The sequence below is a fragment of the Dromaius novaehollandiae genome, chromosome 2, assembly GCF_036370855.1.
Source record: "Dromaius novaehollandiae isolate bDroNov1 chromosome 2, bDroNov1.hap1, whole genome shotgun sequence".
Classification (NCBI taxonomy): Eukaryota; Metazoa; Chordata; class Aves; order Casuariiformes; family Dromaiidae; genus Dromaius; species Dromaius novaehollandiae.
In genome coordinates this window covers 59,208,942-59,232,459 of record NC_088099.1, presented here as the reverse complement: position 1 = coordinate 59,232,459, position 23,518 = coordinate 59,208,942, and the positions used below count along the sequence as shown (strand labels likewise).

General features: G+C 41.6%; 1 protein-coding gene and 1 pseudogene across 2 annotated transcripts in view; both read left to right on the top strand.

Annotated features, from left to right (window-relative positions):
* The first annotated feature begins 1,592 nt into the window (after positions 1-1,592).
* Positions 1,593-7,960, top strand: LOC135327503 (tigger transposable element-derived protein 1-like; annotated as a pseudogene).
* Positions 7,954-23,518, top strand: part of LOC112996111 (golgin subfamily A member 6-like protein 25) — a 134,900-nt gene continuing 119,335 nt past the window's right edge. For both annotated transcript variants that reach the window (XM_064506627.1, XM_064506629.1), the window contains exon 1: positions 7,954-17,295. In XM_064506627.1, coding sequence (XP_064362697.1) covers positions 8,464-11,796 — 3,333 coding nt within the window. In that variant the 5' untranslated portion in view covers positions 7,954-8,463 and the 3' untranslated portion in view covers positions 11,797-17,295. The remainder of the gene's footprint in view (positions 17,296-23,518) is intronic.

The window sequence follows — 23,518 nt, the reverse complement described above, 5'->3', positions numbered from 1 at the left end:
TAATCTGCACTGATTTGGGCTTTATTTTGGATTTTAACAGTGTAAGATTAATGTTTTTACATGTAACTTCCATCTTTTCTGTGATGTGGGTCTCCTTTATGTCTTTTTAAAGCACTTGTAATTCTGCTCCAGCTGCTTTGTCTACGTGTCCTGTCACACTGCAGGAATACTTATGTACAAGCGCTGAAGACAAATAATCTTTGTTAGCTGTACTCTTGAGGGCAGTCCTTTAGGTCTGGTCTGTCCAGCCATGCACTGTGCAGCTAAAAAGGGAGGAGGGGTGCTCTTCCATCACTTCCTCTTAGTTGCTTGTGGCATTTTTATTTTGCTAGGTTTCTTTGTGTTGCTGAGCTCTTGGATACCTTGTGTTATCGCTCCCAGGACTCCACATTATTCCTAGGTGTTAGATCTTGGGGCTCAGTCCCTTATCTGGAGTTAATTAATCATGTTGCTTTGGTCTACCTGATGTAGTACGTTGTGTGTCTGTAGATTTTGCTTATCAGATAGCCAGTTACATCATTTATAATATTACTAGCAAATGTTTCCTCTGCATTGGTTTCACACTGTGCCGTACCTTGAATGTGCTGTTGAACATAGAGATTCTTCAGTCTCTTCAGGTTCTTTACTACCTCTGCAGGATGTTTTGCAGGACTGTCTCTACATGTCCATTCTTAGACAGTTTCAAGTTGCTGGTTACCAGCAACCAGCTCTTCTCCAGATAGGTCCTCAATGTATTAAGCCATCTGTAGTTTTTCTCTCAGGACTTTTCCCAGAAAATTTAGATTTTACAAGACTTTACTTTTTAAAGATTTTCTGGCAGTGGTTACTTCCTTGATTCAGCTAATGTGGCTGCCTATGCCTAACTGGAACTGTGGTACTAGGGAAGTTTTGTAGTTGCAGTCTTTTGTCATCTCCAAATATCAGTGGAGCAGTTTTTGTTTCAGAGAAGGAAGTTAACTAGTGTTCGTATACTGTGAAAGACTCACTGGTACCCTCCACTTGGGAGCTTTTCCATCTGCTAGGGGTAGAGATCTTCTTATTGATCTTACTTAGCACTAGCAAGATCTTAATCTTGCCATTTGGCACCAGCTTCACTCTACACAACATAGCATTAACATGACTTAGAGAGAACAGGACCGCTCTGATTGCCACTAACCTCTGGACTCTGGCACCAGCACATGCCTTATGAGTATGTGAATAGGTCTGCACAACTGTGAAAAGTTTTCCCTTTGATGGTCTCATCATCACTTATCCCAGTAAAACTTACTCCTAGGAACAGTATACCCCAACAAATGGACGCAGTGGCCAAAGGTTTTACCATCCAGCCTTTGGCTTTCCTATGCTTTCTCTGATGCCCCTTCTCCATTTTTTTCCAGGGACTCCTTTCAGAAAAGTCCGATAACTGAAGATCTTCCTGGAATTTAAAGCAAAAGAACTTGTTCTGTTCTGCTAAGCAAGCTGAGCTGTGTTAGAGCAGGTACTTCTTGGTAATGAAGGAAACAAAAGATGGAGACTGGTGATCAACTATAAGAATCAGAATGTGTGTATTTGGAAGTGCACATTCAGGATAGCGTCCCGGGTAATTACATTTTCTCCACATGGTTCACGAGATACTTCTAGTTTTCAGGTGTTTGCATGGGAAGAACTGATGGTTTTTCACTGATCAGAGCCATTTCTAGATGCTGGGAGGAACAGTGAGCCCTCTGGCTGACTCAAGGCAAACGTACCTATTCCTCTTGACAGCCAGGTTCATGGTGGCTGTCTGTGTGTGTGTGTGTGTGTGTGTGTGTGTGTGTGTGTGTGTGTGTGTGTGTGCTCTGCTACATGAGCCAGCATGGGAAGTGCCTGCAGGTCTGGCTCGGTGTTCCAGGGTATCCCTCTTTGGCCATGAGTGTGAATGTGCCCATGAGAGTTCTGAAGTGCCCAGAGGCAACAGGTCTAAGGCAGCATGTGCAGGGGCAAACACCTTTCTGTGAATGTTAAACGTGAGGACCAGGGGTGCCAGTGTGGCATAGAAGCAGAGGATAAACACACAAATTACTTGAAGATCTTTAACGTATTCAGACAGACATATTAGAATCACATTTGAAAAATTTAAATTTTCTGTTCTCATATGCATCACATCCTGTAAAAAAAAAAATCAGTGGATTGATATCCCATATGATTTTAAAATACTCAGGACTATTTCTACTTTATTACCTTTTATCCCATCGTTTGGAAAATATTTTAATTTCTTTACATCTGAGCTTAAAATCACATTGCAGTACAGGCATACCTCATTTTATTGCACTTCGCAGATATTGCAGTCTTTACAAATTGAAGGTTTGTGGCAACCCTTCGTCGAGCAAGTCTGTCAGTGCCATTTTTCCAACAGCATGTGCTCGCTTCATGTCTCTGTGTCACATTTTGGTGATTCTCGCAATATTTCCAACTTTTTCATTATTATTATGTCTGTTATGGTGATCTGTGATCAGTGATCTTTGATATTACTTTTGAAATTGTTTTGGGGCGCCATGAACTGTACCCATATAAGATGGTGAACGTAATCGATAAATGTTGTGTGTGTTCTGACTGCTCCACCGACCGGCCGTTCCCCCATTTCTCTCCCTCTCCTCGGGTCTCCCTATTCCCTGAGACACAACAATATTGAAATTAGGCCAGTGAGTAACCCTGCAATGGCCTCTGAGTGTTCAAGTGAAAGGAAGAGTCGCTTGTCTCTCACTTTAAATCAAAAGCTAGAAATGATTAAGCTTAGTGAGGAAGGCATGTCGAAAGCTGAGATAGGCCGAATGCTAGGCCTCTTGCGCCAAACAGTTAGCCAAGTTGTGAATACAAAGGAAAAGTTCTTGAAGGAAATTAAAAGTGCTACTCCAGTGGACACAAGAATGATGAAGTGAAACAGCCTTCTCGCTGGTACGGAGAAAGTTTTAGTGGTCTGGATGGAGGATCAACCCAGCCACAACATTCCCTTAAGCCAAAACCTAATCCAGAGCAAGGCCCTAACTCTTTTCAATTCTACGAAGGCTGAGAGAGGTGAGGAAGCTGCAGAAGAAAAGCTTGAAGGTAGCAGAGGTTGGTTCATGAGGTTTAAGGAAAGAAGCCATCTCCATAACATACAAGTGCAAGGTGAAGCAGCAAGTGCTGAGGAAGAAGCTGCAGCAATTTGTCCAGAAGATCTAGCTAAGATCATTGATGAAGGTGGCAACACTGAACAACAGATTTTCAGTGTAGATGAAACAGCGTTGGAAGAAGATGCCATCTAGGACTTCCATAGGTAGACAGAAGAAGTCAATGCCTGGCTTCAAAGCTTCCAAGGACAGGCTGACTCTCTTGTTAGGGGCTAATGTAGTTGGTGACTTTAAGTTGAAGCCAGTGCTCATTTACCATTCCAAAAATCCTCAGACCCTTAAGAATTGTGGTAAATCTGTTCTGCCTGTGCTCCATAAATGGAACAACAAAGCCTGGATGACAACACATCTGTTTACAACATGATTTACTGAATATTTTAAGCCCACTGTGAAGACCTAGTGCTCCGAAAAAAAGATTCCTTTCAGAAGATTACTGCTCATTGACAATGCACCTGGTCACCCAAGAGCTCTGATGGAGATGTACAAGGAGATTAATGTTGTTTTCATGCCTGCTAACACAACATCCATTCTGCAGCCCATGGATCAAGGAGTAATTTCGACTTTCAGGTCTTATTATTTAAGAAATACATTTCATAAGGCTATCACTGCCATAGATAGTGATTCCTCTGATGGATCTGGGCAAAGTAAATTGAAAACCTTCTGGAAAGGATTCACCGTTCTAGATGCCATTAAGAACATGCGTGATTCATGGGAGGAGGTGAAAATATCAACATTGACAGGAGTTTGGAAGAAGTTGATTCCAACCCTCATGGATGTCTTCGAGGAGTTCAAGACTTCAGTGGAGGAAGTAATGGCAGATGTGGTGGAAATAGCAGGAGAACTAGAATTAGAAGTGGAGCCTGAAGAGGTGACTGAATTGCTGCAATCTCATGATAAAACTTTAACGGATGTGAAGTTGCTTCTTATGGGTGAGCAAAGAAAGTGGTTTCTTGAGATGGAAGCTACTCCTGGTGAAGGTGCTGAGAACAATGTTGAAAGGACAACAGAGGATTTAGAATATTACATAAAATTAGTTGAGAAAGCAGCAGCGGGGTTTGAAAGGATTGACTCCAATTTTGAAAGAAGTTCTATTGTGGGTAAAATGCTATCAAAGAGCGTCGCATGCTACAAAGAAATCCTTCATGAAAGGAAGAGTCAATTGATGCAGCCAACTTCATTGTTGTCTTATTTTAAGAAATTTCCACAGCCACCCAAACCTTCAGCAGCCACCACCTGATCAGTCAGCAGCCATCAACATCGAGGCAAGATCCTCTGTCAGCAAAAAGATTACGACTCGCTGAAGGCACAGATGATGGTTAGCATTTTTTAGCAGTAATGTATTTTTTAATTAAGGCATGTACATTGTTTTTTTAGACATAATGCTATTGCACACTTAATAGACTACAGTATAGTGTAAACATAACTTATATGTAGTGGGAAACCAAGAAATTTGTGTGACTTGCTTTATTGCAATATTCACTTTATTGCTGTGGACTGGACCCAAACCCACAATATCTCCAAGGTATGCCTGTACTAGCAGGCTCCATTTAGCTATGGCAGCAGATGTTGGTGACATTTTATAGAGCATAAATAACAGGCAGCTGTGAACTGTGAAGTCATAATTCTGTCAGGGGATCCTTGTTACTGTTTGTCAAACTAAAAGAGCAAATCTTGAGTAATATATGTATTTGGCAGAAATTTTTTCAGGCTTGCACCGCTGGGTACCCACTGCTTTCAGGAGGCTAAATTTCATGGGGTTTAGATGTTGTAACAGCTAACTTTGTGTGTCCTGGTATCTAGCAAAATTCATATTTCTGAGAAGATGCACAGGCCATGCAGGGGAAGAGTGAAGTGCCTCGGTGAACTTCTCAGATCTAACATGCTGAACAGGGTGTTGCAGTCTCAGGGAAAAAACACTCAACTCATGTGGTTTAAATTAAAACCAGGATCAAAGAGGTCTATTGATTTATTAATCACATGTAATTAACCTGCAATCAGTGAACTGTATATTCAGGATCTATGTGAGCAATACAGCAGGTGAACTGCTGGGCTCAGGCTCCTCAGGGCACTGGCGGGGAGGCAGGTCCCTAGGTCCATGCGGAGGCCGTGATGGCAGAAGCGGGGCAACTCATGGCCATGCCAGGCCTGCTCTGGCAACTACTGCGCCCTTCCCACTTCCCTCCGTGCAGTCACAAGTTGTCAGGCTTCTTTTATCCTTCTTTTCAAGCTGACTTCTTTTTTTTTCAGTCTCCAGGTAATCCTATGGTTAGTTTTTAATCCGTGTGATGGTTGCCTTAAGCAAACTCTGCCATTGCTAATCTGCTCCTAGCATTACCAGTTTCAGAATGGTTTCAGATATTTTATTCGCACATACAGTTTATGTTCACATTCCTGTCTTATCATCTGTTGTTGTCTGGGCTGTGTCGCCAAAAGGAAACCATGCAAACTCCTCCACAGCTGAGGAGAAGTAGGCCTCAAGCCTCATTTATCTATTGCTAGAGTAGGATGTAGATGTTCAGGTTGTCTTTAGCCCTCATATTTGCATCCCTCCTCTGTGAGTACCCCAGTTACAGTAATTCTGAGTATTTTTAGCCTAATATAAGCATAATCTTACCAATCTGAGCATTTGGAGCAGTCTGGGCCTCAGAAGTGAAAAAAGCAAAGGAACCGTCCTGGTTTGTAACTGTATGGGACCTTACATGCTAGCTAGGTGCCTAGCAGCTTGGCCCTGTCATGGTGCAAATACTGTACTGCACCCGCCTGTACAAACCTAGATTCTAGGAGAACTTTATCAGAAAATATTTAGTGTTCAGCAGACTTCTGGTGCATGTAAGTTGGGTGGCATTTGTGTAATGCCTGCATACCAAAAAAGGTGTGTCTCTACATCCTCCCCAGGATCCTCTTCTCACTTTGCTAGCTAAGCTGGCTGTGGAGTTTCTTGTGCTGTGAGAAGCAGCAGTGCAAAGGCATTACAGGAAAGAGAATAATATGACTTATTTGGGGTCTTTACAGACAACTAAGGCATCTGTACCTCCATGCTTTTTCCAGACATAGTCTGTCTGAAAGGTGGGGAACTTTCACCCCAACTTAAGATTTCTGTGGGTATGTCAGCCCAGGAGAGTTTGCCTGTGTACCTAAATGTATATTTTATATTATCCTAGATTTTTTAGTGCCTGATCATAACCTATGGATAAAAAAAGTACCTCAGAGGCAGGCTGAGGGCCGGACAGGCTTTCTTTGAGTCAGAGAAACAATAGATAGGGAAACAAAATCAAATTTGAAATCTGTTTTTATCTGATCAGATTGTCATTATAATTGGTTGTCAAGTATCTTTTTGAAATCAAACCAGTGAAAACTTTACATCAATTTTTGAAAATATACCACAAGAAACATCATCTGTTTTCACTGATATTTTATGTGTGTACAATAGGCAAGTCGTGAAGCGATGATAGAATCTTCCTATGCAGATAAAGTGTTCAAGTGTTCCTGAAAAAGCTATGCTTCTTGCCTGTAAAAAGAAAGTTGCAGCATGAGAAGAAATTTCCTTTTCCAGAATTCGTAGTGCACTTTTTCATGCAACCATTTCAATAGATAAATGTAAAAGGTATTGCATTGTCCAGGTAAGAGAATGTAGTCAGCACATTGTGCCTTTCCTCTCACTAGATGGCACTATTAGACTCAAAACATTGACAGCACTAGTCTACTTTTTTGAGTGGCGGAGATGTACCTTAGTTATTTCGGTTAACTGTATTTTATTTCAGTTTTATAGATGTGGCAGGTTAAACAAATTTCTGTTGCAACAGCATTAATTACTGAGTCCATATGGTCTGTTCATTTTTCTTCTTGGTTTGTTGGTTTTTGCCTTCCATGCATTGACCAATTTTGCAGAGGTTGTGCAAACAATTTTAAGTTAACTGGTTAGCAAATTTAGGAAGGGTAGTTCAAGGATTGAGGTATGCAAAAGCAACATATGCCTTGAGTCATGTGGTTTTTTTTCAACGCAAGAATAAGATGTACGGACTTAATATAGAGTCCTGTGTGGTGTGAAGGTAAACATGGGATAAGAAAGAGGATTCTAGGGCTTTATGTTCTAGAAAAGGGAAAAAGCACATCAAGAAATCAGAAGAAAGGGCAAAAGGGAAGGAACAGCAAAAGAGACTAGGGTGTTCATTAGCATTGACAAGAAATTAAGCCACTGAAATTGATAGGAGTAAACAGTTTTTTTCTTAGAAACTATGAAAAAAGAAACAAAGTATTTCTTTTATCTGAGAGGGGGCATAAAATAGCCCTAGTTGCAAAACCATATGCCTGTATGAGTCCTTGCCTTCCTTTAGCACTGTACAGTCCAAACCCAGCCTTCTAGAACCTGTGGGATGCCTAAGAGCAAAGCCCACTTCAGCAATCAACATGGACCAGGGAAGACCAACTAAAAAGGAGGCTCGTGAGTTCCAAATTAATATGAAAAAGTTAAGTAAGGATGTTCAAGAACTTAACTTGAGAATCTTTTAATTAAGTATAGGATTTTTCTGTATGTCAAGGAGATTTCTTCGCATTTCTGGATGCTAAATTGTCCCTCCCGTGACCTTTAAAACTATAAAGATGTTTCTGAGAAGCAAAGGTATAAACTTCAGAAAAAGTCAGTTTTACAAAAGTTTGGAAAATGTCTTGACAAAGGATACCCATGCAACTGTGCTGTGCAGTTTTTGGTCTTTGTATTTCCTGTAGCCATACCACATTTCAGGATAAGCTATTTAGTTTTCATTTTTCATTTTTTAGGGAAAATACTTGACCAAATAACATAGTTAGCCAGCTGTTACCGCCTTCATGTTACTTATGGCTAAGAAAAGATTATTTTGTTTAAATGTGGAAACAGATAAATAGACTTTCTGGTCCTACATCTTCTCTTCATAACATGCATGCACACATGCACCTGCACACACACAAATACCTATACCTGTGCCTCCTGTTGTTTATCAACACAAGATGTGAAATAAACTGAAGAGGAAGAGATATTATGGGGACTTCTGCTCACTGCATGATACAACTTTAAGAACCCATCTCAGGATTCCAGTGATGACACAATATATGAAATGACAAAATCTATTTGTAGTTTATGAAGTCATTGGGACCCTGCAACTGGCCTTTAACTCTCTAAGTAGATCCAGTAGCAAGACAATGGAAGGAAGAAGAAGAGGGAATTTTGCCATGTATACCTGGCACTAACTTGGTAATCAAAGCTTTCTCTAGGATAAGACATCTTTCTTCTTATGATTCTTCCTTTACCTTCCATGACAACAAATTCTGTGCCATATCATCCTTTTTGGGCCAGAGCACCATGCATTCAAGGAAAAATTATAGGGAGAATCAGGGCTTGGCAAAATTAAACCAACCTTTTCTAAATTCTGAGGATCGTCGCTTTCTCCGAGAATCCACAGGAAGTGTAGAATATTACATACCTTCGGCTTCAAGCAACATAGATGGAAAGAAGCTAGCTATGGCAACAGAACAGCTCCCAGGAGAATCTGAGGAGGAGGAGGAGCATGGTTTGGAATCTGCTAAAGAGGAGATGACTGAGCCACAAACATATTATCCAGAGAAAAAGGGGGGACAAAACTCAGATGAGGTGATGGAGCAGATTACTGAAAAAACAAGAGAGGCCTTTAATTTCCTAGCTACAGGTGAAAATCAGAAGGCAATTGATTTACTCTCCAGTGTCATCAAGCTGAATCCATACCTTGCTAGCTCATACATTAACAGAGCCAGTGTCTTTCTGCAGCTGCAAAAGCCGAATGTGGCCATTAGCGACCTTGATAGAGCTATTAAACTCGATCCTAATTCAGCACAGGCCTATAAATTCCTAGGAAAGGCCCTTCAGCTTTTGGGACAATTAAAAGAGGCAGCCTGTAACATTTCCTTGGCTTGTAAATTGGATACTGAGGGTCAGGCAAAACTTGAGAGGGAGGGAGAGGTCAGTGAAGAGATGGAGATTGCTGAGAGTGAGCTGGAGATAGATAATGAAGGGGTGATCGAACCAGAAGAAGATGAGCCCCCAGAGATGGGAGATGAAAATTTGAAGGTAACTAGTGACATGATGAAGCAGGCTGATGAAAAGAAGGAGGAGGCTTTTGATGCAGTAGGAAGAGGCGAATTTCAAAGAGCTATTCAGCTCTTTACTGATGCCATCAAACTGAATCCACGGCTTTCCACTTTGTATGCCAACCGAGCCAGTGTCTTTGTACGATTGCGAAAGCCAAATGCTGCCATTAGAGACTGTGACAAAGCTACAAAAATCAACCCAGATTCTGCGCAGCCCTACAAGTGGAGAGGGAAAGCATACTGGCTCATGGGTCAGTGGCAGCAGGCTGCCAAGGACCTTGCATTGGCCTGCCAGCTGGATTATGATGAAGATACCAATGAGACATTGAAGGAGGTTCAGAGAAGAGTCCAGAATACCACCGAACACCAAAGAAAGTATGAGGAAGAGCCACAGGCAAAGAAATCAATAGATGCATTGCCAAGGGTGAGAAAATCCATGGCAGAAGAGGAGAGGGTTCAGCTTCTGACTTCTCAAGGAGAGAAAGAAGCTCATCTTCAGAATCTCAGAAAACACAAACAGGTTCACTTTTGGACCTCCCAGGAACCCGATAATGACTGCTTTAGGGAATCTGAGGAGCAAAAGCAATATCCACTGGAAGCCTTCGAAGAGAACAAGTTTCACCTGGAAGCTCTGCGTAGAGCTGAAAGAGAGGAAGAGCCCAGTGGAGAACAAAAGAGCGAGGACAGTGAACTCAATACTGAAAATGAACAAGTGGCTGAAGAGGATGAAGAAGATCTTCAGGAAATGGGAGATGATAACCTGAAGATAACTAACAGTATGATGAAGCAGGCCAATGAAAAGAAAAGGGAAGCCTTTCATGCACTGGGAGCAGGTGAACTTCACAAAGCTGTTGACTTGCTCACTGACGCCATCAGACTGAACCCACAACTTGCCATCCTATATGTAAACCGGGCCAGCATCTATGTGAAGTTGCAGAAACCAAAAGCTGCCATTAGGGACTGTGACAAAGCTATAAAAATCAACCCTGACTCTCCACAGCCCTACCAGTGGCGAGGGAAAGCATTCCAGCTCTTGGGTTGCTGGCACAAAGCTGCCAGAGACCTTGAACTGGCCTCCCAGCTGGATTATGCTGAAGATACTAATTTCATGCTAACAGATGTTCAGAGAAGAGTCCAGAAAAGAAAGCAAAAGGAAGATGACTTCGTGGATATAGCAGAGTGGATGAAGAAAGAATCAAAGGATCCAGGAATAAGAACTAAGAAAGCCCCCGAAGATATGGAAGGAGTTAGTAAAGTGGCCTTGGAGGATCACGACAGCTCTCAGGACAAGGACAAATCTTGGGAAGAGGCCATGGAGAAAGAACAGATACAAGTCAAGCAGAAGATGTTAGCTGAGCGGGAGAGCACACCACAGGAGATGACAGATCAGGAAGCAGTGCAGCACCTGGAACTTGAGCAACAGTTGATTGCTTTACAGGTGGAGTTGGAACAACAGTTTAAAACTCAGCAGATGGGGCTAGAGGAAGAGGAGAAAGCCCTGTGGAAAGTTCTTGAGCAACAGGAGAAGGCACAGAAGAAACTGTTAGAAGAACAAGAGAGAAACCAGTTGAAGGCTCTAAAGGAACTGGAGAAAGTGCAACAGCAGGCTCTAGTAGAACTGATAAAAATTCAGAAGCAAGGCAGGGAAGAACAGGAGAGAGCTCAAAAGGAATTCTTGGAGGAAAAAGAGAGTGTTGAGAAAGTCCTAGAGAAACTAGCAAGAGCTCAAAAAAAGGCCCTGGAGGACCTGGAGATGGCTCGTAAAAATGCTCTGGAGGAACTGGAGAATGCTCATAGTAAGGCTCTACAAGAGCAAGAAAGGGCTCAGAGGGATGCATTAGAAGAACAGAAGAGAGCTCAGAAGGCCCTAGAGGAACTACAGAGATCACAAAGAAGAGCTGTGGAGCAGCAGGAGAGAGCTCAAATGAGGGCTGTCAGAGAACAAGAGAGAGCACAGGAAACCCTGGAAAAACTTGGAAGAACACAGCAACAAGCCTTAGAGGAACAAGAGAGAGCTAAGAATGAGGTCCTACAGGAACAAAAGAAAGCTCATAAAATCTTGGAAGAGCTGGTGAAAGCACAAAAAAAGGCCCTAGAAGAACTTGAGAGAGCTCAGAAAGAGTTTCTGAATGAGCAAGAGGAAGCTCAGAAGAAGGCCCTGGAGGAACAGAAGAGGGCTCAGAAGTCGCTGGAGCAACTGGAGAGATCCCAGAAACAGTATTTTGAAAGACAAGGGACCTTTAAGAAGAAAGTCTCGGTGCAATGGGAAAGAGCTGGAAAAAACCTTCCCGAGGAAAAGGTGCAATTTCAGAAAGATGCCAAAGAAGAATGTGGGCCACCTGGCAATATATTCTCTGGAGAATTGGAAATAACTCAGAAGCAAGACCTAAAAGATCAGGCAAAGGCTTCTTTGCTGCAGGGGAAAAATTGGGATACAGAAGTAGAAGAAGAAAGTGCAGGTCAGAGAGTTGTTCTGGAGGAAGGGCCAAGTCCTGGGAGGAGTACAGACGAACCAAAAGGTTCACTGAGGCCAATTGCAAAGTCCATTTGGGACTTCTTTGAATCAGGGTAGTTCTCAGAAGTGTGGCCCAATGACAAACCAAGGGAGAAATGTTTGCTGAAGAACTGAGCTCAATTTGGAGGTCATCTGCAAGTGCTCTTTCCTTTAAAGTAAAATTTCAAAAGCAGACATACAGATTTTTTATGTTTTTTAAAATGTATTTTTAAGCAAATAATTGAAAGACTTCCCATACCATGTTTTGACCCACATAGAAGGTTACATGGCTTTCTAAAAAGAGTCCCAGTTGACCAGAATTGCTTCAGTTAGTCCTTAAACAGGACAGAATTCAGGGTTTCCTTCACCAGTCTGAGTACCTACAGAAGACATATACTAGCTGTATGCTAACTTTGTATTCTCATGCAGGTTCATTTCTTCTTCTGTGTACATACTTGACACCCTTAATTCTTCTTTATCTGTGAGGATGGGGGACCTCTGACACAAATAAATGGTGAGAATCATTGCTGAAGAGAAAGAGTGGGCATTTTATGGGGAATTAAAAATGGAAGAGTGAATTTGTGGCGTAGAGACCTAATTAAATGGTGTATTGCTTTTGACATATGGTAGCTTGATGCAACCAAGGTCTGAATTGCTTGAGGTGCTGAAAGGAGTCCTGCTTGTCCAAGTCACTCTCAGCAGGGGGGTACATTCTGATGTCAGGAAGTCCCTTTAAAGGCCCTGGCTCTCAGCCATTTGGGGTATATTTATTGTGTCAAAGACTTGTCACTCAAACTCTAGATTTGCTTCTTAAAATGTTTTTGGCAAAATCAATTCTTGAGGCCTGCAGACATTAAAAAATAAGCAACATGAATTGAGTCTTTAAAGCAAAAAAAAAACCCTTGAAATCATGGGATCGTTGTAATATTAGTTTTCCTCTTTTTTGCTGTTTGTTTAATTAAGTTCTGAGCTTTTAGTCAAAATGGCTCATGTTTTCAAACTTTCTTCTGCAACAGTTATATTGATGATTTTTTTATTATCACTTGATCCAAGGAATTAGACTTATATGATAAACTCCAAATATTATAAAAGTTGGCTGAAAATATTTTTGGGTGGATTATACATGCACTAGCCCAAATTTAAAAAAAAAAAGGGGGGGAACTTTCAGAACTCTCAAATCCACATGTGAGGGCAGAAGCCCTGGGAAAAAATGCTGCAACTGCTGGTTTGTTGTGGCAGGAGACTCCTTCAGGTGATGAATATTAGCAATAGGAGGAATTGAAGAGAGAGGAGTTACTGTGCTATTTTGAAGCTGGGAGAGAAATTAAGAAATGCTTGAGTTGGGCTGAAGTTTCTGAAGCTCTTTTTGTCTTCTGAAGGAGCGGATAGGAGCTGCCACCCAGCCTAGTTGGAATAACCAGGTAAAATAAGCTACTGTTAGTTTTATCTGGGAGCATTGTTGGAGGAAATCTTAACCTGAGTTCTTTTTCTCTGTATTATAAGCAGTAAGGAATTTATTCAGTGTGCCTTGTCTTTGTGCAGAAAGCTACTTCTATGTCTTTATGTTTTGATTTATGTAGCAGAAGTTTGGGGGAGGTCTTCTTAAAAATTTGGAGAAATGGAAAATACATAAGAGCAATTACCTGTGAGCATGTTTTCTCATCTCACCCTTGTATGTGTTAAATGTGAGCTCCCGAGGTTCTCTGCTCCTGCCTTTGAGAGTGGAGGTTGTTTAGCATTACAATGACACTTCAAAACTAGCACTGAAAACAGCCTTAGGAAATGAACGTTCTTTGGTACTTCTCTCTCCTGCCCAACATGTATCTTTTATAATGACAGAGGTTAAATGTGATCTTTGCTCAGAGGCAGGAAGAAGATTTGTTTATTTATGCATATAAGATATGCATATTATGCCCATTGTGGGCATAAGCAAAAATCACCCTAGAATAAAGACTGAGGCTAAAAAAGGAGGAGTAATTATCAGAAGGCTTGGCTGTAACTTTTGTCACTGTTGTCACCTTTGTGGTCCTGTCTTTCAAAAGCAGGGTTGATCTCCTTTTACTGAGTAGTTCAGGGCTCTTAACATTGCGGAAGGCCCTGTTGTAAAATATCTGCTCTGGCTTCGGGAGCTCCTTTCCTGAAGCCCGAAGATGATAAGGAGATGGGACGGACACCAATTAGACTGTTTGTTCAGGAAATGAAAAATGGAGAGGAGTTACCTCCCTTCACTGAATGGATTTATAACATACAGTCCAGGAGAGAATCCCAATCATGCGCCAGTTGTATAAAGCGTGTTTTCTCCTCTCTTTTTTGAGGTTGGATGACTGTCATGAAAGGAATAAGGAGTCACATGCTCAGAAAAAGCAAGGGGAAATGGGAGTGTAACTCTATCTTAACACAGAGGGTATGTTCCCAAAAATGTGGGCACATGTTTGAGAGAGAGTTGAGTTACAGTTCTGGGATTTGGTCCATGTTCCCAGGGAAGTTTATGAAACAGAAGCTTCATGGATGCAAAACAGAGCCCCAGGAGCAGGGATCAGAGGCCCCCGTGATCGCTTTCTGCTAAGCACTCAGCTTCAACAGGAGGGATGGCCAAGAGGTGCCCTGAGCGGTCAGAGATGTGGGTTTGAATCAGCTTAGGCTGTGGAAGGCCTCAAAACCAACTTTTGGGTAGGTGTCCTAAGCACTGGACTGGTTTATAAAGCTTGGGCACCACTCTCTAGAGCCTGTTTTGAAAATAAGAAAAGAGAGAGGATCCCTCACAGTCATTTGGCAAGAGGTGATTTTGGTGACAGCTCTCGGGTGTTTTGGTACCTACTCTCGAAGGACAACTTTTTGCCTGGATCCCACCTAAAAGAGGTGGGATATCTGATGTGCTTTGCATTCCTTATTGCTGTTAAATGTGCCAGCTCCTTGTAAGGCAGTATAAATTTGCAAAGCTCTTCTTAGCTAAGGGTACTGGTTTTCATGCCAGGGATGGGATGCCTAAGAAGTCCTGTATTCAGTTGGGCCTGGACAGTTTAGTAGAAAGGAATGCCAGTAAGTTCAGTGCTCAGGGCTGCGAGTAATCCCTGCATTTGGCTTTCCAAGACTACCATTTTAAGGCAATGAGTCGCAATCTCTAGCAGTCTGTGGTCTGTAATGTCTAGTATGTATCAGAAGCCATGCATTTTTTCCTGTGTTCAGTAATATTTTAGTTCTCCTTGTTTCTAGACACAGGCTGACATTTATCTTCTAATTCAAAAAGGACTAGAGAAAGCAGATACCAGGCCAAGGAAGTTGATCTTCCTTGTTATTGTGTGTCGTGAAGGAAAGGTAGCTTTCTCGCCATCTACTCCTTGCATGGGGTTTAATGTCTTGTATACCCATCAGTCAGTTTTGATTAAAGTGTATGTGCTTGCTGAGCAATTATGGCTGAACCAGTGAGAAAAACAGAGGAGTGTTTCAGCAGCAGCTTTGCACATAATCACAGCAACTGCACATAGATGCTCATGAGTGCCTATCTGCTGCCTGGTGACAACTGAGGCAAAAGACTGCACATGTGGCATGGTCTTCTTAAATGTTGACGCCGGGTGGCACTGTAGTACATGGATATATTACTGCAGTTTGCGCTGAGATAATTATAAGGAAAATGTAGCATATAGTTGTTCCAAAAAATACTGAAAGTTCCCTTGTGTTACTCATTGTTGGTCAGAACTGCACTGTTTTGCTTCACTTCTTAGGAGGCCAAAGTCAGTGATGTGGCTGTGGAGGACATCTAGATAGTTAGTCATGATGAAAGACAATTATCTTCAAAGAGAAAAATTAAAAGTACTTTTGGCATAATCACTGGGTAGAAATCTGGATTTCTGACATTCTGTGATGAAAGCTGAGGTGGTCTGATCTGAGAGAAGATGGAAAACTTTGTAATATTCACTGCCAAATCATCCTTATTAGTAGAGCAAGGCACCATTCTTGATTTTGCTTTAGGTAGTTGTAGAAGACTGTTGGAGTAGTACCGAGTTAGACATTATGTATGGAAGAAGAGGAAAAAGTAAGGTAGCTGTAGGAATAACACTGTAATAGTAGCTGTTGCATAGGGGACAGAAGGAGCAGACACTGGCCTCTGCTGTGAAATAAGTACATTAAAACTTTGAAGCTCTTGTCCATAACCAGTGATCTGAGGCAAGAACTGCTTGTAGCAGCGTGTGGTAGGGGTACTATTGCCAGAAAAATAAGTTGGTCTCTTACTTGCCCTTATGTCTGTGACTGTCTGATTGTGGCGGGGGAAGGGATCCAATCTGAAATTTTCAATTCTGGGTATCACTTTTATTTTAGAATAAATACAGTGATCATAGGAGTAAGGTTCTTTGGCCTCAATCTGTGAATCGCTGTTACACCAGAAAGAGGGTAGCTGTTTCTGTACAATAAGAATAGTCTTCTTACCCCCTCATTCCTGTAAGGAAAAAAAAAAAAAAAAAAAAGAACTTTTGATCTTCTGTATTCAGGAGATACCGCTCTTGAGAGGCTGCACAATGTTAGTTTTATGAAGTGGCCTCTAGGGTCCCCCCATTTCCTGCATGATCAGTGAACTGGAGGTGGCCAAACTGAGGGCAAAACTTCAGGAAGGAAGTTAGGCTAAGCACATTTTAAAGACTTCTGTTTACTTTTGTAGACCTGGTAATACCATATTCTTGCACATCTCACACTTCAATTTCCTAAGTCTTTGCCTTTTAATTTTATTTTTCTGCTCCCATCAATGAGCTCTAAGTACTGCAGTTGTTACCAGCTAGGCTCCTGTGCTCTGGAAACCCCCCTCGTCCATAGGGACAGCAGCTTTCCACATGTGCACATTTCCAGTGTGCCACATGGGATTTATTTCTTCAGCCATTCAGAGTGAATTGAAGCAGCCTCAGCCGTTCCTACCGATGCAATAGAGTTTATCCTAGCTCAGAGTCTGTTAAAGTAAACTGCCAGAAGGTGATATATAAACTGCCCCATTTTAGATTATGGCTGCGTTTTGGGTGTCGTTACCATTTCTGATACATGCTTTGTCCAGTCTCGAAGACTGCATGACGCAGAGACTCAGTAATTCTGCATCCTAGAGTGACAGTAACTTGTCTGTGACAGAAAAATGAACTGTGACCCCTGAGGAAAAAGATTATCCCCTAATCCTGCTAAGAAGGTGGATGGGCTCTGTTAAACCAGCTTTAGTTCTTGGCAGGGCTGGCTTTTCTTGAGGGTCTGCAAGATGCCTGGCCCGAGTCCTTCCTGTGGCGTTGCAAAGCCTGGGGCTAGATACGGATGTTGCTGTGAGAACGAAGACCACAACACTGAACTTCTAACCACTTTGGCTGACTCTGCCATTTAGTAGTTATAAAATTACAGTTCCAGCTGTGATGTGTAATCTCAGGGGTGCGGGAACTTATCATGGAAACAATTCAATTTTGGCTACGTTACTGGGTAACAATTAATATCATGAGTGAGAAAGTTGCGTCAGAAACCAATGTTAACTGACCACTGGAAAATATAAACTACTTCTGCCAATATGAGAAGTAGCACATCACCAAGAAGTCGTGACTACTAGACGCCACTGAGGTGGGTAGGTCTGAATTATTGGCTCTCTCTGTCAACGCTCTCAGTGGTTGAATTACCGAATATAAATGATCTTTCCTTACCACAACAAAGGGGAAATAATTTGTGAATTCTGTATCGTCGTTTCTTCTGATGTTCTTGTCTGTGTGATTTGATATCTTCTATCTCAGATTAAGAGTTAAATGAACAGAGCTCTGTTGAAGGCTCATTTTTGAGACCAGTTTTACTTTAGATCGTAAATAATCTGCCAACTTCAGATGTCTGAAACCTCATAATCAGAATGGAATTTCACCGTGGTGCATAGCATTGCTGAGAGGGCTTTCACAAAAGCCCTCTGAACTGCAGCCAGCTGTTTGCTTTCTATAACAAGACTGTAAAAACCTGGTTGGATTAAAATATAAATGATACTAAAGTTTCACTTAGGACTAATTTAGAATACTTTTATCACTTTTACTTGGCCGGGAATTAATTACTCAGCCAATCATTTTCAGGCCACAAACGTGTAAGTTATTTACTCGCAAGAAGGGGAGAGCTAGGGGAGAGGCTGGGAGTGAGAGAGCATCAAGCAGTCTGTTCTCACATGAAGCATCCCAGATTTTACACAGAAGCTGTTTGCATGCCAAATGCTTGTCCTTCCCTCCCAATACCTACTCTGTGCCGCAAATAAGAAAATGGTTTTAAGTGGGGAATCTAAGAAAGACGGAGTGGGAGTGTCCCTTCCTTTTCCTCCACAGGATCCTCAGACAGCAGTTTGGTGTCACCTCTTGGAAAAATTTGTTTTCCCCTTCCCCATTTCCTGGGCTTTCAGCCTGCTTCCCAAGCACTTTTACCGGGAAGCACAGAGAAATGGGGTGCTGCATTAAAAGAGAATGAGTAGAGCCCCTGTTTAGTTTGTGGATTCCTGTAGACAGTGAAGAAGGAAAGTTTCATTAAATCTAAAGGATTTTCATGCTAAAAAAAATCAATCATTTTCTAATTCACACCATATAATTCTTTAAAAGTTTCTGTGTTAAGATAGGCAGATCATTGCATGTGTTTCCCATCTAGCAATGTGTAGTTCTGCAGATATTCTTCAGACAGCAGTAACTTTAATGCATGATAGGCATTTTGTTCTGTACATGTTGAATTATTTCTGTAGCTATCCTTTAGTTTAGAAGGCAGCATCTCTATATGAAACAACACAATAAACTCTGTGTCACAACCTAGGACAAAAACACTGTATTCTTTTGAAAGCAGAAGAGTATGTTAGGTAAGCACAGCATGCTAATGACTAAACTAAAATTGCAGTAGAACAACAGAATTAGTGTTCCTGCTAAAATAGCTATGGGATCTTTAATCATCGCCAGGGCCAGGGTGAAACAAACTTTGATTAAACAGCAGGGGAAAAAATGCCTAATAATAATAAGAGAAATTGATCCCCAGCAACACAGCCAACGTACTATCAGTAGAGGTATTAAACAGGTTAGATGAAATGTCGGGTGTAATGATGCACTGAGTATGATGTAGTCTGATGGGATGACCCAAGCGCTCTTTCTTCGTGGCCTCATTATCGATGGTTCTCTTATGGACCAGTGCTTTTACCACATCAGCTGATTTCTTCATTTTGCAGAAGGTTTTGTCATTACCATCTGTTATTTGGTGGTTTAGATATAGCAAAAGTGTCGCAGGCAAGGACAGTCTGTTATATAAAATGTGTATGTATTGACTGTAGTTGTCTCGCATGTCCCCTGCAGCAGCAAACCTTTATGACCCTAGAGAGGACGTGGGTGTCCACCTGGCCCAGAGTCACAGGGCACATGCAGCATCCCCTGGTGAGCTGACAGGAAGGAGCCACTGGAAGAGGCTCCCTGACTGGTGGCAGGGGCTCTGTGGGGATCCTGCCGTGTCCTCGTGAACCAGAGCTGAGCTGCAGCTGCGGGGCTATGCGGTGGTATCTGCAACTCCCTGCATCTCATATAGCTGGGGGCGCAGAAACACCAGTGTCTCCCTTGCCAGCACAGCCAGTTAGCAATGATGCTGCAATGGCACTTGCAGCTTCTGAGCAAACCAAGAATGATCTGCAGTGGCTTTACTGTGAACACCTCAAAAGGAATGATGACTGTGTTAGAGCAATGCTTAAGATACTCTCATTTAATTGAAATGCAAAATTCCCTGACAAAAGCCTAATGAAACAGATGGATGGATGGATGTCTCATTAAGAAGGAACATCCAGAAAAGCAGAAGATGAGAAAATTCTGCTTGTTGTAGAATTAGTAGCAGGTAGTTTCGGTGGTGTGGAGTATCTAGGTGAATGACAGTATAAGATTTTTTCCATGATCTTTGATAAGATAAAATGATCATAGGAAAATAAAATTATTGGTTTCAGCTCTGGTTTTACATAAAGAAATTTACCAGTTTGGGGGTTAAATCTGTCTTGGCTCATCTTACCCTAATAGCTGAATATTTAATAAAAGTATATAAATTAAATCCTTATTAGATGCGTGGACCCACTGATGTCAACATTCTGTCAGGTTCCATGGGACCAGGGCATGCAAATCCAACCTCCAGTAACTGGACACAAATCACAAGAAGTTGACCTCACCATAGGATCTGGCAGAAGATGCAAGTGAGGTGAAAATGAGGGAAAACATCTCATAATGGATATAGGCAGTTGAGAAAATAAGCTTTTTACCATAAATGGAAGCACACCTTTGCTAGGGCTAGGGAGCTTTGTATTGGGAACTAGCAGGAACTTGCTGACTTCAGTGGAATTACTTCAGTATTAAGGCAAAGAACACATCTAGCAAAACAACTGATGAAAAATATCCTCCTGCCACATTTTGATGCAACATTTGACACATTTGATATAACGTTTTTGCCGACTTGGATTACATTTCTAGCAATTGAAATCAGTCTTCCTAGAGGCAGCTGGGCTCAGAGGTTTTGTCCTGTTCCTTATCCAAAGAAGAGATGCAGCTTGACAGTAAAAATACAAACTTCTCTATGCTGCTCTAACCTTGTTTCTCAAGCATGTTCTGGGTAGACCGTGCTTTTATTTCTTAAAATATTACTCATTTTATCTGCAGGCATTGCCAAAAAGTGATTGGTCAGTGCCAATCAGAACAGTGCCTTTAGTGATATGGACATTCGCCCACTGGGTGCTGTGATTCTTAGTTCATTCAACAGTGGTCACCAAACTTACTTGCATGAAAAATGTTAGCTGCACTAACAAGAGGTGGTGACAGGCAAACCTGACAGACGAGCTTTCTCTAAAGAAGCATTCTTAAAATAACTGAATACAATCAAAAAAACCACAAGAAAGAGCATTACAGGATTTCTACAGATACTCTCTTGCTCTTTCTGGGAAACTTATTCATTTTAAAAACTGCTAAAAAGATGCCTATTTGCAGTGTTCTGTATGATTTCATAGTTCTACGTGAGGAAATGAAGCTAAAGGATTAAAGAACTTTGAGGCACTTAAAACGGAGGAGGGAAGCCATCACAAACCCAAAGTAAGGAGAAAATCCTTAGAGTTTCACTGAAGCCATCCAGAAAGTTGGAGAAAGAAATCCCAGAAATCAACTGAAAACCAGGAAATCTGCCTTTGTCCCTGTAGTTTAAAATGATACTTTGTTCATAACAATATAGCACAATACTTGAAATATTCTGCATGGCATTTTGCCTTGGTGAATAGTGAGAGGAGATGGATGCTACGTTCCTCTACTGTTATTAATTCTCTCTCTCTTTTACCCCTAAGTCTGAAATATGGAAGACATGCACTTTCTTTGTCTGGAAAATGGACAGCTTACGGGAAGACTGTACTGTGGAAGCTTACTACTGGGAGGAGGTCACCTCAAATGGGAGATAACAGAAGTGAGCTGGCTGAGGGCAGATTATTGTTCAGAATTAGACAGCCCACCCTCAGTTTCAACACAGCTTTGAGCCACTTCTGCCTCTGCTCTGCTTTGCCTTACACTAAATTCTTTAGCAACCCTTGGGCGAGCCATTTGTTTGTCTTGAGAAACACTGGAGGTATTTCTTTAAATTTTTGGCTGCTCTGATGGCTTGTAACTTCCCAGAAAGGGATTTTGTTGGTTTATTTGAATTTTGACTGCATACAACTTGAACTGTAATCAATTACTGCATTAGCAATGAAATGAACGCAAGTTCAGAAAAAAACCTTGTAAGCCCTTATTAAGTGCTCATTGTTTGCATCCTGCGTTCCCACATTGAGTGTAACCGCACTCGCAGGAAATCTGCCCATGAGGCTGCTGCTGCCGCAGCTGAGAAATAAGCAGAGTGCGTGAACGAGGAGGGGGGCGGATTGCAATCACAGCAGATGGAGCAAGCGTGACACACAGGCTCTCTGAAGGGATCGTGCCATTTTGTGGGCTCTTCCTACTGAATGCCAAAGTTACTTTTAAAGAAGTCATAGCAAAGCTGATTATGCCTTTTCCTAGAAACAGGGAATTTCTTTTATATTTTCAGAACTACCCATTCCTTCAGGCACTAAAAAAGAGATTCAGCAGTTTCTTTGATTTCCTAGTGTTCTGTGTATTAATTCTGCCCTGTCCAGCAACTCCAGTGTTATTTACAGGTTCCGTACAATGCTACCAATCCAGTATAACTCACTCATGATGGCTGTAATATCCTTACATCCATTTTGCAACAGTGCAGGACTACATGAGCTGCAGAGCAGTGAAGAGCAAGATTCTGTAAACTCAGACCATCACAGCATTTTGCTGTTCTTCCTTTTCAACAGTGGGATAATTTTGCTGTTACGTTTCCTACCTTTTCTGCAGCTTTGAACTCTGCTGTACATCCAAAGGAATACGCCTTTTTGGTAGACTTGGAGAATGATCTGATCTTGTATTCTGTACCTGCTTGGTTATTAATCATGCCATTGCACTATCTAGAAGTGATTTTATAAATTGTTCCATGATGATCCATATTTGCTTTTTAGTTGATTTCTATGTCAAATCTCTATGAGGAAGGTTCTCCTAACTGTTATCCACTCAAACCGAGCCTGGGATTAGCTGATCAATATGCCTTGTTTCTCGCTTAAAGCAGCGTAAGTGATACTTTCAGAACTTGATAACATTTTGTTAAAGTCTGGCAAACTGTTTCATAGCTGCATGGGTTCTTCGCTGCCTATATGAGTTAGAATGAATAAACATAACCTAATAGCCACTTGCATTTCCTATTTATATACATGACCCAGGTGTGTTCTGTGAAAAGGTGCCATGTTTTCAGCCTGTCTTCAGCACACCGGCAGTGCGGGATTCTGTGGATGGGCTCGCACACTATTCCCTCTACTAAGCAATGCAAATCGGGGCTGCTTCTGCAGGCATTAAAAGGTTGAATGGTATTTTCATGTTACAAGTGAGAAGTACAAAGGTGCATTAAGGGACTGGGTGCCAGAGTTTCATAATGGAAGTTCTGGGCGGTTTGCTTAGATCTTATGTGCCCTTTAGATAAAGGGTCAGGGTTATAAAAATCAGCATAACCTTTTCCTTCTCCCATCTAAGTCTAGATCTATGCCTATTCAGGGAGAGTGCATGTGCCTGGAATGAAAATGGTTTTCTTCTGGAGGAGAACGTTGTTAATACTGTGGTGCTAGAGAAGCTATAACAAATCTTACAGTTTCTGTCTTGAAATGAATTTGCAGTTTCTCAGGACCCACCAAACTTGCAACTTGCCAATAAAATTCAGCAGCTCATGTAGAAATAAAGATGGCCCATTGGCAGGTGTTTCAGTTTGCAAGTGGGTATCTATCTCTGCTCTTGTACAGACCTTGTGGGTCAGTGGGCTCAAAATCTTCAGAAGTATGTTGATACCTAATTGTTACTTAGTTCTCTAGGAGTTATGTCTCCAAATATTTTTAAGGAGCTGAACAGCTTTGCCCTCAGTTCCCCAGCTGTAACACAGGAACAAAAGTACTTACCTACTTCACAAGAAAAGCTGCTGATAAGGATATTCTCAGTACCTCACAATCTCTGCATATATGCCAAGGTGGGGGGCCTATAATTGCTAGAGGTGTTTTTATAGTACACTGTATTATCTTTTCTCACATATACTTAGTATGAAGTGGGATCTAGTCCACTAATGTAATTGCTTTGAAATTTTCCTCAGCTATTCCCTACATTATGGTATCCCAACCCTCCCTTGATCCATGAGATCGAGGAATTGAAGTTGATCAGCTTTTCCTCTGAAGTAGCAAATGTCTGAGGCCACATTTGAATCTTTA